The 13,979-nt window shown below is 49.0% G+C and overlaps 1 protein-coding gene across 1 annotated transcript in view; it reads left to right on the top strand.

Moving 5' to 3' along the window:
- Nucleotides 1-13,979, top strand: part of LOC134494519 (1-phosphatidylinositol 4,5-bisphosphate phosphodiesterase gamma-1-like) — a 70,793-nt gene that overhangs the window by 337 nt on the left and 56,477 nt on the right. The window contains exon 2 of the mRNA XM_063299741.1: nt 319-640. Within this exon, the coding sequence (XP_063155811.1) occupies nt 406-640 (235 nt within the window). The 5' untranslated portion in view covers nt 319-405. The remainder of the gene's footprint in view (nt 1-318; nt 641-13,979) is intronic.

Raw genomic sequence — 13,979 nt, 5'->3', positions numbered from 1 at the left:
CAGTTACCTATTTCTTTCCTTCACCCCCCCTTCTTACCTACTGTCTGTCTTCTATCTGCCCCCCTCCCTTTTCAATCTACCTTCCTACCTACTCTGTCTTTTTCCATCCACTTATTTATTCTCTACCTTCCTTCCATCTTCCTTCCATCTTCCTTCCATCTTCCTTCCTTCCTTCCTTCCTTCCTTCCTTCCTTCCTTCCTTCCTTCCTTCCTTCCTTCCTTCCTTTCTCCCTCTCCCTCTCCCTCTCCCTCTCCCTCTCCCTCTCCCTCTCTCCCTCTTATACAGAAGATGAAGGACATTTTAAAATTCTCCCCCAGGGGATTGGATCAACCTGCCACCACCTGAACCTGGCTTGCCCAGAGGAGACCCTCATCACTAGGACCCTCCTGGCCATGCGCTGAAAGATGTCTCTCTCCAGGCTGAGCAGCTTCACCAATGGCTTCCTGGAAGACCCCTCCGCTGTGGAGGCTGCCGGTGGGGCGGACATGGCCCAGGTCCTCAAATGCTTGGAGTTGGGCACCATCCTGACCTTGTTCTATCAGAAGAAGTCACAGAGACCGGAGCGGAGGAGCTTCCAGGTCCGGCTGAAGAGCAGGCAGGTCGTCTGGAGCCGGACGCCCGAGAAGGTGGAGGGGGACGGTGAGTGTCGAGGCGTCGGGGCTGGCTGGAGCAGGGGAACCAACCCAACAGATGGATGGACTGAATCTAAAGAGGCCACCTCAGTTGGGGCCTCCAAAGCTGTTGGGACCACACGTCCTGGAATTCCTAGCCGGGACAGCCAGAACCAGGAATTCCAGAAAGTATGGTTTCCACACATCTGGAGGCCCCCAGCTGGGAACGGTTTGGCTCTGGAAATTTTGAGTTGTTGAGCCTCAGTGGGGGGAGGCCTGCTCTGATCTTCCTCAAGAAGAAGAGGCTGGGTCTATCTCACTTCCTGCCATTTTTTCCAGATTTCCCCCTGGCTTGTGGGGCTAATTCCACTGTAGCCCTTCAGTGTTGGAGCTCAATTCCTTATTGTCCTGTACACTGGGAGGGCAATTTGCTCCTGATTTTCTGTTAACTCTTTCTAGGCCCTCTTTCAAGGAAAAAAGTCAGCAGCAGCTTTAAAGAGCAGCTTAAGACTATTTCAGAGCCTCACTTATTGTCAGCAAAGAAGCAAATGAAACAAAAGCGTAAAAACAACAGCAAGCACTTAAGCCAGGGTAATAATAAACAGTCCAAGATCATAATGAAAATATTGTCAACATATTTTGTCAAAAACAGGGCTGCAGAAATCCAGACAGCCACTAGAAGGTAGCAGAGTTTTCTGCATATCTTTGCTGCCCTCTGTGGTCTGCTAGCTTTCCGGTTACCAGCTACCAGTTCAGATCTGGTAGTCCAAGTGGATTTTTAAGCACTTTTAAAGATGTGAAATGATGGAGACCACTTTTGTCCTTGGTAGATGCGTGCATCTTGTTCTGGTCCAGAAGTTCTTCCGACAGTCCAGGTGTTTATATGGTTTCTCTCTTGTGCGTTCTGTGAGCAAGATGGTTGCTTGAGAAGGACGCCACCGAAAATCATGGCGATTTTCTAAACTTCCTTGGTCTGCTGTGTTGGATCTAAAACTGCCGATGTTAAATGGGTTGGAGGTTCTAGCTTCTTGTGGCTGGCTCACTTGCGCAGGGCCGCCAAGCTCTTGTGGGGCCATTTGTCATAGGGAGCAACAGCTACTACCGTTTCATCTGGATCTCCTTCAGTGCTGCCTGTTGGTTTATATCTGGGATTTACTCGATCATCAGATGGTTGCTGAGCGGCAGAGAAAGGCATGGGGGGTGGGCTATGAGTCCTGGGCTCCTTTCGGTGCAGTGGGCAATGCTGTGGGTCAAGGTTTGGGTGTCTCTTGCATGTGGAATGGGAGAGAGGCCCATGGGGTTCTTCTAAGACACCTGAATAATCTGGGTTGGGTTTTTAATGTGCCCTGCCTGAGGATATGTGGCGGTCTAAAACGGGCATTGAGGAACTGCCCCTTGTTCCTCTGTTCACCGGAGAATCCAAAAAACAAAGAACTTTGGCTGGTCCTGTGATTTAACTTCTCTGTCTGTCAAATGAGAGTTGTGACAAAGAGTCATCTGAAGCTGCTTGAGAACCATAAATGGAATCCACTCTGTGGGTTTTTCGGAAGTTCCCTCTAGCTCTTTGGTGACTCGGGCTCTGTCAGCATCACCTACAATAAAGCGCAACAGGCTGAATTCATGCATTGTGCTAAACGATGTCACCGTTCACTGACCACAAAGGCTAGGGCCACAAAACCTGTGAAGACCAAAGGCCAAACAAAGCCCTTCTCTCACTCCCAGGCTGCGTGGACCCAACCCTCTTATTCCTTTGGACTACATTAACCCATTTTCTGGGTTCACACAGTACCTACACCCAACTTGTGAAGTCACCAAGTGATAACCAAGTTCAGACCAACCAAGCTTAACAAGTTGCATGAATCAGTCTGCTAGGCCACTGCCAACCAGGTTAGCGCCATTCAGTGATCACAGCTATGAAGTTGTAATCATCTCTCTGCTTTCAGTGGAAGGTTGTCTCAAGATGACCAAAAGCAGTTGCAGGAATGGAATGGATTCTTAGTAGATACATCTGCCACCTTGCCAAGTTTGACTCCTCTTGTGACGCTGTGGTGTGCTGCTGAATGGGCCCTCACGGTCTGTGACCAAGTGAAAACTTGGAGCTTCAGATGGAGGGGCAGGTTGGGGGACCTCCCTGGTCCTGATCCCATCACGACCAGGCTTGTGAGCACCCAGTTGGTTTTTGCTGCCCCCAAAGGAAGATGGAAGGGAGAGGAGGGGATGGAATTGATGCCCTAGACCAGTGTTTCTCAACCTTGGCAACCTTAAGATGGGTGGACTTCAACTCCCAGAATTCTCCAGCCAGCCTATATCACAAATATATCACCGTATCTAAGGGGAAGGGAACATCAAGCTCAACTTCAGGTGTTTGCAAGGACACATCTGTTGTTTCCTTGGACACGATATGGAGGTGGGGTGCCATGCTCTTCTCCTGTAGCATTCTTGTGACTTCCCAATCTGGCCTATAGTGAGGGAAGAAAACACGTTTATTTCTGTTTATTGATTCAATGTATACGTATGTTTTAAAGAATCGTACAGTGTGCTTCAAAAGAATTCATGAAGGCACTAAACTATGGTTAAATCTTTGCTAACAATCAAAAACAACATGAAGATAAAAATAATAGATTTCTGCACAGCTTGGAGGACATCTTACAAACTTAGAATAGCAAAATGGCTATTAAAAAGATGTGGATGGGTGGAATTCCCAGGGGAAGGGCTGGGCCTTCCTTCCCACGAGAAGTGATAAGAGGTGATGAAAGGTTTTGCAGATGGGTGGCTGTTTGTCTCCCAAAAATACTGACTTGGTTTCTACCCTGTGTGGGGGTCACTGTGTTTATCTATATCTTAATATGTTGCTGTAATCTCCTGGGAATCTTGAAGATTTGGTGGCATCCAGATTTAATAACTAAGTAAAGGATGACTCGGGGATGGGGTGCACAAGCAATACCATTGTAATGAGATCATGATGATGTGATGTCATCGCAATGAGATCACAACTCAGGTGATGTCATCTTAAGGAGGTCCCTGCTTAACTTGGTGCACCAGGACATTTTGAGTTCTGGAGAGGAAGCAGCAGGATGGGTACAGGTAGTCCTCACTTAACCATTCGTTTAGCGACAGTTCGGACTTACAACAGTGCTGAAAAGCCCAACTTACCAGCGGTCCTCACACTTATGACCATCACAGTGTCCCACAGTCACATGATCACCATTTTTGACCTTCCCAGCCAGCTTCTGGGAAGCATAATCAATGGGGAACCACAAGATTCGCTTAATGACCACATGGTTCGCTTAATGTCTGCAGTGATCAGCTTAACAACCTCTGCAAAAAGGTTGTAAAATTGGGTCAGATTCATTTAATGACCGCTTCGCTTAGCAACTGAAATTCCAGTCCCAATTGTGGTCATTAAGCAAGGACTACCTGTATTCCTTTGTAGAGCTGTCTCATTAACGGATGTTGCCGTGTTCTTTAAATTGCTCAGGAATATTTTGTGGTAATTGCTGCTTTGACTTGGAAAACGGGTTTTGAATCCCGGTATTTCCACAGTTTGAGTGCGGAGCACAGTCACAGAGGGCTGACGCCTCCCTTGAAACTCGGCCAAGCAGAGGGACGCAGCATTAACCCCAATTCCGTAGCATGGTGGCAAATTATCCAAGTGGATCTGCTTGTGAGGCCAGCCCGGTTTCCTGAGAAGCTTGTGCATGGGCAGCTGGGAAGCCACCGTCATGTCACATGCATGGTGATGTCATTTGCACAATGACATGGTGACACGTATGATGCTCCTCTGGTTCCCTCAGAAGCCTGTGAGCCTGGGTTGCTTTAATACTGTTTTTCAAAGCTGTGTGTAGCCATCTGTCACTCGGGTGAAAAGTTCCCCTGTCACCGAGGAAGAGAGCTCTGTCTTGTTCTGCTGGCTGGGGATGATGGGGGTTGCAACGCAGCACCTCCGGAGAGCGTCAGCCTGGACGATCTGTGCCAGATCCTCACGTCTCCTCTTGATCACACCCCATCCTTGGAGCCTATGGATGGAGAACTTGTGCTCCTGAGGGTCCTGCTCCTGTCCTCTGGAGAGGCAGAGGTCTCCTCCACGGGCCTGGAGGAAGCCTGGAGTCCAGAGGGAGGACCCACCAGATGCAAGGCCTGGCTGGCCAGATGTTTCCCACCCCTGCAGGATGCTCTTCGGAAGTCGGAGGCTGGTAGAGCAGCTGCAGATGAAGCAGCAGAGGACTTGGGTGGGAATCCTCCCCTCTGGTTTGCTTGTGAGTCCAACCCTTGCCTTGCCAAACGCTTTGGTCCAGATTCGAGGAGCTGCTGACAAGGATAGGAGACCATTGTTCTGAGACCGGGAGCTGTGCTTGTCTGGGTGCCTTCCCTGGCACCTCCTTCGTGACTGCTCAACTCTCTCTCCCTGTCAGAAACAGCTTCTCCTTAGAGGGGCCCAGAAGGACCCTTCCTCTGCCTTAGAAGTCAAGGTTTGTTTGTTTGTTTGTTTGTTTATCATGTTTTTATGACTGCCCATCTCCCCCGCACGGGGGACCCTGGGCGGTTCACAATAAAAACAATTTAAAATTCGATAAAATCATAAATAATACCAGTGGTCGATAAATATATAAAATACAGTCATATCCAAGTGATGGTAGATCTAATTCCACCCATAAGGGGATAAGACCGGTCCCAGTAGGACTAGGGAACCAGCCAGCCCCAGGAATGGCTCTTCCTCTCCCGCTCATATTTCAAGTCATCAAGGCGGGGTATTGGGAGGTTGTCCTCCGAGCATTCCTCCCTTCTGGGTCTGGGGACTGCTGGAACCAGAGTTATAGGGAGTAAACCTACAGCCTCCTGCCTTCCCAACCCCAAGCTCCCCCCCGCCCCCCCCCCGGCTTTGGGGAAAAGGCAAAAATTCTTCCTTTTCAGGATCAACAGAAGAGAGCTCTCTGTGGCTCCAGGTTGAGCTGCGGCGTCCTTGCTGCTCTCTGAGCTTGGTGGTTGGCTTGCAGACGTTGCGTTTCCCGACCAAGGAACATCATCAGGGCGAGGGAGGGTGGCGTTTGCTGCCTGTTTTTCGGGATCAGCCGTGGCCTGCTTTGTGGGAGCAAAACCCCAGGCTTTGGTGTGGTTTGAATCCGCTGGTTTCTCAGCTGGATGGTTCTTGCTTTTCCTCTGTGCGTTGCTGATGAGTGGATTTTGTGGGAGTGAAGTCTAGTATGTATGTATGTGTATTTCGAATTTCGTCACCGCCCATCTCACTCACTGTTGCCAGGTGGGCTGCAGAATAGAAGTTCTTGCTGTTTGCAGAGCTCCGAAGCGTCCACACGGCACATTTGGCCCTCTTGGACCATTGGCCACCTTGCAAATGCTCTGGGTCCCTTTCTTCTTCTTCTTAAAGTGTGTGTGTGTGTGGGGGGGGGGTTGATGAAGCCTGAAATCAGATTTTCAAATGCATTCAGAAGGGCAAACACAGACACTTTGCCCCTTCTCCTGCCCCAGGCTATGTGGATGATAGCGTGGAAGGGCTATGTGATAGTGCCAGGAATACCTGGCATTTAGGGAGAATATATTTTTGCAGAAATGGTATGGTTTGCCCGGCTTGGTAGGCCTTTGTGACAATTTCCCATGTCTCGGGGTAGGCACCTGGGTGCAAACAGGTTAGACAACACGGAGGACAGAGGGGCATCTGGTTAAAGAAACGTCTATGAGTCAGTATCAGCTGGAGGTTGGAACAGACTGCAGAAAACAAGATAAAACCTCGCTTGTCTTCCTTGGGAGAGGGCTAAGAGCAAAGAGCAATTGTGACTTCCAGGCAGGGTGGGAGAACTTTTACGAAGAGGGTTGTGTTGGTTCAGGTGCTTCAGGACTTAGTTATTCACTTTAGGTTGCGTGGGCTTGCCCTGGAAATTGTGTAGGAGCTGTGCAAACAGCGAGAACAAAATCTGGGATCCTCTTCATGGGAAGTGCAGGCTCCCAGGATCGCCTCCCTCCGGGGTCTTTTGTTCTCCCGGGGAGCCCTCAGGGGCATTCAGGGCAGTCAACCAAGTCACCCTTCCCAGCGGACTGTCCTCCCACAATTCCTGCCATTTCAAGGGTAAAGCAAAGAGCAGGAAACAATTTCCACTTTCTACATTTTTATCCTACTTTCCGCTTCCCGTTGAAGGCTCTTCCTGCCACGCCAGCTGGCCACCTCTTTGCTCTCTGTTTGATCCCTCTCCCAGTTTGATTAGCAATCCCCACCCCATTTTGCATTCAGTGCCTCTGGTCACAAACCTAAAACCATAGAGTCAGAAAGTTGAAGGGGCCTAGAGACCATCAAGTCCAACCCCTTGTTCTAGGCAGGAATCCAAATTACAGGTAGTCCTTGCTTAACAACCACAATTGAGACCAGAATTTCAGTTGCTAAGTGAAGCAGTCATTAAGCAAACCTGACCCAATTTTATGACCTTTTTTGCGGCAGTTGTTAAGCAAATTACCGTGGGCGTTAAGCAACCCATGTGGTCATTAAACAAATCACGCGGTTCCCCACTGATGTTGCTTGCCAGAAACTAGGTGGGAAAGTCAAAAATAGTGAACATGTGACCACAGGACTTTGCGATGGTCATATATGAGAACCAGCTGCCATGTGCCCAAATCGTGATCACGTGACCGAGGTGATGCTGCAATGGTCATAAATGTGAGGACTGGTCGTAAGTCTGTTTTTCAGCACCATCACTAAATGAATGGTTGTTAAGCGAGGACTACCTGTAAAGATCCCTTACCTGGCAATCCAGCCACTGTCCAATTGCTTTATATATCAAATTTATTTATTTATCAAATTTAGTCAGTGTTTAGAGAGTGACTGTTCTTGCTGTGTAGATTTCCCCCCCCCAAAACATTTTAGTTGGAACCTGGCTTCCTCTGTCTTAAATCTGTCATTCCTTGACCTTTCTGGGTTAACAGAGAATAGGTTTAGACCTTCAGATGTTTAAAGAGGGCAGTCACGTTCCTTTGTCAATCATCCCTTCCGAGGGCTAAGCTAAAGATTTCCAGCCCCTTCGGTCTCTCTTCACAGGACCTCATTTCTCAAAGCCTGTTCCAGCTCCTTGGAATCTTCCTTAAAGTGCAGGGCCCAGAGTGGGTCATAGCTCTCGAGGTGGGATCTCACAAATGCAGATCAGGAGGATTAGGGTGGCTTGTCCACTGAGTTGAAAGTGTGCAATGCAGAAGCAGGGCCCTAGCCGAGCCCTCCATGCCAACCCAGGTCTTCTTGGCAGCAGCAGGAATGGGCAGTGAATGCTTGCTTTTAGGAGAACTCGCCTTTGATCTGGATGAGAGGAGGATGACTAGGTGAGACATTACTTTGACTGTCCCTCGATGACAGTTTTCCAGGGTGGCGCTCCAGAAATTCTTGAGTAACACAACTCCTCTCCGAGAGACAATAAGCCATAACTAGCTGGGTCGGCATGAAACGTGAAGCCGCAAATCAGAGATGGTTTACAAACCACGATGAGTGTTCCTGCCATATGCCAAGCCAAAATGAGCAAACTCTTATGGTGCAGGATGGAGCATGATCTTGGCCACATGCAGAGAACCTTGACTTCCCCCTGGGCAACTGGCAATTGGTTGCAAATGATCAAAACAGTCTGGAGACAAAATCACAGCCGAGAAAGTAAGAAGCCCTCAGCTCAGAAGCCAGAGGTGCGCATTCAGCCACATCAGAGCTCTGTGCTGTAGATGCTGTGGTTTTGAAACCAGGGAATGAAAGCTTGACTGCTCTGCTGCTGCTTTTTTTTTCAAAACAGTTTTCAGGTTGAATAAAGTGGTTAATGTTTTTCTCAGGGATAAAAACACTTTAACTGTTGCAGACTGTCCCACGCAAATCTAAGCCCACACCGAATGTCTTCCGCCTTCGAGTCAGATTTGTGGGTCGGGATTTGTGGGTCTTCCCAGATTCCTTGCAATCCTAAAAAGATTAATTCAGAGTAAGAATTCCCAATAAGAATAGGTGAAAGTTAATCTGTCCCTAAAGGCAAACAATCTCCTGCTTTATTATCTTGCTTGCTTCCTCCCGGCCCACAGACTCTGCCCTGCTGGGCACCACGGCTCCCTGTGCCTTGCACAAAGGATTACTCTATTTGTGGCTAAATAAATAAACGGCTGGGTTTTGGCAGCAGTGAGAGGTGAACCCGGGTGCCTGTTTGCAGGCAAGCTGAGAAGCACCTCCTGGAATTGATTTGGGAGAATCAGATGCGACTACAGAGCCATGATCCATAATGCAGGCTGGGGATCCTGGGAGTTGCAGTCCCAGCCTACCTGGTGGGGAAAGCTGACTTACATGCTCACACTATTATCTGCTGGATTGCAACATCTCTTAGAGAGAGAAAGATGGAGCTTTGTGCACCCAACTTGGTTCAGGTCAGCTCAAAACTCAACAATTGTGTTGTTTTAACTTCGGTTAGGGGTTTCGTTTTGCGCCTTGGAGTGTTAGGTGAACACAACATGTGCTGAGTTTATGGTTCGGGGTATTGTGCGCACCCAGGAAATGAGTTTTTGAATGAATGAATGCCACCATCCATACCTAGTCAAAACCTATTTCAGCAAATAAGTCCTTTAAAAGCTGGAATAGAAGTAATTTCAGTTTTAGTTGAATTGCAATTGAAATAAAAATTTCTTTGCCTGCTGACAAAAGGATAATAAAAATAGAGGAATTCACTTGCAAGGAATTCCAGAGCGTGAGAATAATGCCCAAGATCAAGCCTATCACAAGAAACACTTTTGCTCATTATTTTTGATCTGGTGAATCTCTGTTTTTCCTGGCAGAGAGGATCAGTGTAGATCAGTGTTTTTCAAACTGGGCAACTTTAAGATGGGTGGACTCCAACTCCCAGAATTCTGCTGGGGAATTCTGGGAGTTGGAGTCCACCCATCTTAAAGTTGCCCAGTTTGAAAAACACTGGTGTAGATCTACATGGATGCCCTATGCTTCTCATTATATAATCATCGGGATAGTAAAAGAGGTTCCTGCCCCAATGAAGTTATGATCCATTTGACTGGAACTGAAATTATAAATGAATGAATGAATGAATGAATGAATGAATGAATGAATAAATAAATAAATATCCTAAAATGCCGCAGGAGAGACCATTATCTGCAGAGCGCCCATCTCTCCTTTCGATTTGGCAGTGTTCAGGATAAGACCTAGCAGTGCTCTCCCCTTTCTGAAGAAGCAGCCCACATGTCTTAAGTCTTTCTTCACAGAAATAACTTAACCACAGCAGCTGCGCGCAAGGCGTGGTCACCTGTACAGGTTTCCCGCACAAGCTCTTGACATGAGCAGGAGGTACGTCAAAACTCTGGTATTGCACAAAGGAGCTTCCTAGAGTGCTGGGCCCGGCGTGCATGCCTGTGGTGAAAAGGGGAGGGTGTCCATGCCGTGTGGAAAGCAATGGCCGCACTGGGAACATGGCTTGCAAGAAGTCGGCTGATGCTCCATCGGGTGCAGTGCCGGGAAGTAGCACCTTCTGTGGGTAAAGGGGATGGAGGGGGGATCCTTCCCCGAGGACGCACAAGGCCACAGGGCAAGACCCTGGGAAGCTGCGTGCCGGACGCTGGTCCGGATGCACGCGATGCCGTGGTGGCTTCCTCTTTGTGGCTGGCCAGCCCCCGACTCTCTTCCCTAACCCTCTGCCTGCGAGAGTCCATCAAGTCCAGCTGGAAGTGAGGCGGGGGGGGGCACCAGGGAGGGTTGCTTCCTCCCCAGGTCTGCAGAAAGGCTGTTTCATTCTCTGTCATGGCAAAGTCCATCTGCTCGAAGTCGCTTTTTAAGTTCTCATGCAATCACGGTGTGGCTTTCGCCTGAGCTTTTGCGCACTGTCTGGCGGTACCCGCAGGGCAAAGTGGGAAATTTGTTATCGCAAGATGCACTTGGTGGCTTCAAAAGAACTATTTGAGCGGAGGCAGGGGCTGTGGCAATCGATGGATAATAATAGATAAGGAGAGCCTCTGCATTCAGCCGCAGCTGGATACCAGATGCCTGTAGATAGATAGCAGATTTGGTTATGACCTTCCAGCGTGGATGGCCAGCTTCTCAGCAGCATCCAGCTGGCCGCTGTAGAAAGCAGGGGCTGGACTTGTGCGTCTGGCCTTTAGGGTGATTCCAACCCAGCCCAAGAAAATGGTCTAGGAAGAGCGGTTTCTGTGTGGTGTCTCTGTAGCCTGGTGCTTGGGGAGAGCAAAGAAGGGCCAGGAAGAGGAGAAAGGGGGCATCATAAAATGAGTGCCCCTGCTGACTTGGAGCCCCATCCTGTCCCCCGTGACCCTGCCACCTTGTTTGGTGCAGGAAATTTTGGAACCGGGTTGGCTCTCCCTGTCCGTGCGGAGTCCCCCAGTCTCTCCAGATTCAAAGCAGAGTTGGCGTTTCAGACGGGATTTCTGCAACTGTGTGAGCCACGAACTTCGGAGAGTCTAAATTCTGAGTCTGGGGGAACCTGAGTTTCAGTGGGCGCACTTGGGCCTCCCTCAACAGTGGAGCAAAAGTACGTCTCTCTCCATCTGCCAGAGACACCGTTTTTGCAAGACCAGGCTCGAACAAGACCTTTCCAAGACCTGTGAGGGGGCATGTGTGTCTGCATGCACAAATGCATCTGCTTTATTAATTTGCCAGTTCCTGCACAGGGAAGGGGGGCGGCTCCCCATGGAGGAGCTGGAGAGAGTTTCGGTTCTCCCAGTTTTCCCTGATGAAAGTGCAAGGCGTGCTTCTCTCCAGTGAGGCTCTGGAATGGCGGTGGGGGGGGGGGCGGATTAGGAGAGCTCAGCCCCCCTCCTGGTCTTCCTCTCCCTTCCTAGCAAACAGTGCCAGCCCTTCCCTGTCCCCCTGCTCCATTCCCTGAATCTTTCTTTTAACAAAAGAGAGGTGATACTGAATTTGGGTCCCCCACGCCCCAGCGCTGGACCTGAGTCCTTCCCTGATGCTAGCATGGCATTTCCCTGAGATTAGCAGAACATCCAGAAACTTTGGGCATAGCACAGATGGGCAGCAGCAGCCTAGTGGCTGTTTGTCCTGCGTGGCCCCCATCCTCTTCCAGGTCGGAGCCAGCCGCAGAGCCAGCTCTCTTTAAGCTCATCTGCCGTTCTCCCACACCCTTCCCGGCTCCCAGCAGGACACCTGATCCAGGCATCCTGGGCCAGCCTCGTTGTTCTCCTTTCCTTCCCCCGGGATTCAGGGAGGAACAGACCTGCTCCTTGCATGGAAAGAAAGATTTCTGCAGCAAGGGTGGTTGGGAACCAGCTCTCCATCCCTGCCTGGCACTCCACGCATGGCAAGGGAGGAATCTTCTGCCCAGGGCCGCCCTGCCTGGGTGGAAGCCTGCTAAGGAGGCTGGGCTGCCTGGCAGCGGTGGGTGGGGGCCAGGACTCTCTCTTGCACACAGGTACACACCCATGCACCAGGCACAGCGCACAGAAATGTGGACACACAAGCACCCAAACACACCCTTTTCAGCTGCGCTAGGTATTTGGCATGACTGGAAGGTTCCAGATCTGGAAACCTGATTTGTGAAGTTTGGAACTGAGATTTGAAGAACGTTTTTGGCTTTCAGGCATGGTTGGGATTTAGGGTGTCCGTGGTAGTTGCTGGCCTGGGGTGGAGGATTTGTGGCCAGCATTGCCATGGGACATCAGGTTAGGGAACGGTGTACTGTGGCAGTAGGCACATGGGCATCAGATGAGGGATATCAAAAGCAAGCCTAGACTCTTTCCACCAAAAGATCATAAGATGCCTCTTAGATTTTGGGAGGGGGTGTTGAATTTTTCTGGCTGCATTGCATTTATATAATGCGGCTTTATTCGTTTAAGAAACTTGCCTCTCCTTCCCAATTCAGGATAGCTCATTGCAAGGAGAAAAACGTCTTATGAAAGAACGATAAAAATAAGCTTGGTGGACAATAAACTTTTCGAAAAAGAGATTGCTCCCTAAAAGTCATCTGATTTGCATGGAGACACCATGTTTTCTTCTAAGCAAGCTCATCTGCCATGTTGGAGATGTGTTAACATATGAAAGTGTCACGCTGGTTGATTGATAAATTGGCTTCAGTAATTTCTGTGTCCAAGGTTTAGATTTTTTCCATGCTTCCTCATAAATAACAAAATCTTGTTGCATTCTCCTTATAACGGCTTGTTTGTTATAATGATTCAATAATCATTTAAAAATGACTAAAAGATGCAAGGGGCTGAGCAAAAAAATAATAAAAAACCACACTGAGCATTTGCAACAGCAGTAATGCTTGATATATCTGTAAATGTGCAAGGAGGTAAATATTGTGGATTGTGGACACAGGGCGTTCATTTTGCACAAGTGTAATGCCAGCCTTTGTCTACCCCCTCAAATGCCAGGCTGTAGTGCTGATAAATGATGCCCAGTGGTCCACTTACGGGACTCCAGATGGGTTGGTACTATAATTCCCATAATTCTCTGTGCTGGCTTGGCATTCTGGGAGTTGCAGTTTCAGCATATCAGGATGGTGCCAGGTTGGCAAAGGCTGATTTGAAAACCCTTTTGGTCCAAACCCGCAGAGCCAAAAATCACAACCCATCTGCCCTCTCCAGCTGTGGTTGGTGGGGAGACGTTAATGAGGGTGCCAGAAAGGTAGAGAAAGTTTACACTGAAATGGCTCCTGTAGGCAGACAGCTGTAATTTAAATGGATGAGCTAAAACCACCCCCAGGAACTAGAGACTAACCAGAGAGTAATCTAAGTGATTACGGTGTAAAATTGGTTCCCTTCTTTTTTTTCAAAAAAAAGAGGGCTGCCATTTCTGCAACAGCCCGGACTACCTGCCATTTAAATCATTCAAGGAACTGATCATTTAAATTAATTTGAAGCTAGCTTAAAAGGGATGCCCCCCACTAAGGCATTATTGAATAGCAGTAGGACTGCCCCCCAGCTTGTCATTACACTTCTTTGAACCCTTAAAACTAAAAAAAGGAACTGGATTCTCACTGCAAATTTTGTTATGACCGCGTTGTGCAGCCACTTGTTTCTTTAAAAGCAGCCAGTTGGGGCTCACAATTTCCAGCGGTCCTTTGTGTGGTTTGTTAACATGCCGGGAAGGCCGAGCCACTGATGGCCTGTTTATGGGGGGTAGCAGGGGCAAAGGGGCTGGCTTGGAGGCAGCGCGTGTGAGACGGATCTAGGAGTTTTCCGGATCTGCATTTTGCACCCTCTCCCTATAAAAGTACCCGGAGCCTCGGCTGCAGAGCCTTCTTAGTGGTGGCACCAAATTGGGGACTGCCCCAAGATAGGTTCCCTGGTGCAGCCTTCCCAGGTGGACCAGACAGGAAGCACAACCAGATGAACTAATTCTACATTACTGTAAAGTTACATTGACAGAATCCTGCAGGTCT

Source organism: Candoia aspera, chromosome 3, assembly GCF_035149785.1.
Source record: "Candoia aspera isolate rCanAsp1 chromosome 3, rCanAsp1.hap2, whole genome shotgun sequence".
In the NCBI taxonomy this organism is placed as follows: domain Eukaryota; kingdom Metazoa; phylum Chordata; class Lepidosauria; order Squamata; family Boidae; genus Candoia; species Candoia aspera.
Note: the sequence above shows the minus strand (reverse complement) of the source record. Positions and strands in the feature narration are given on the sequence as shown.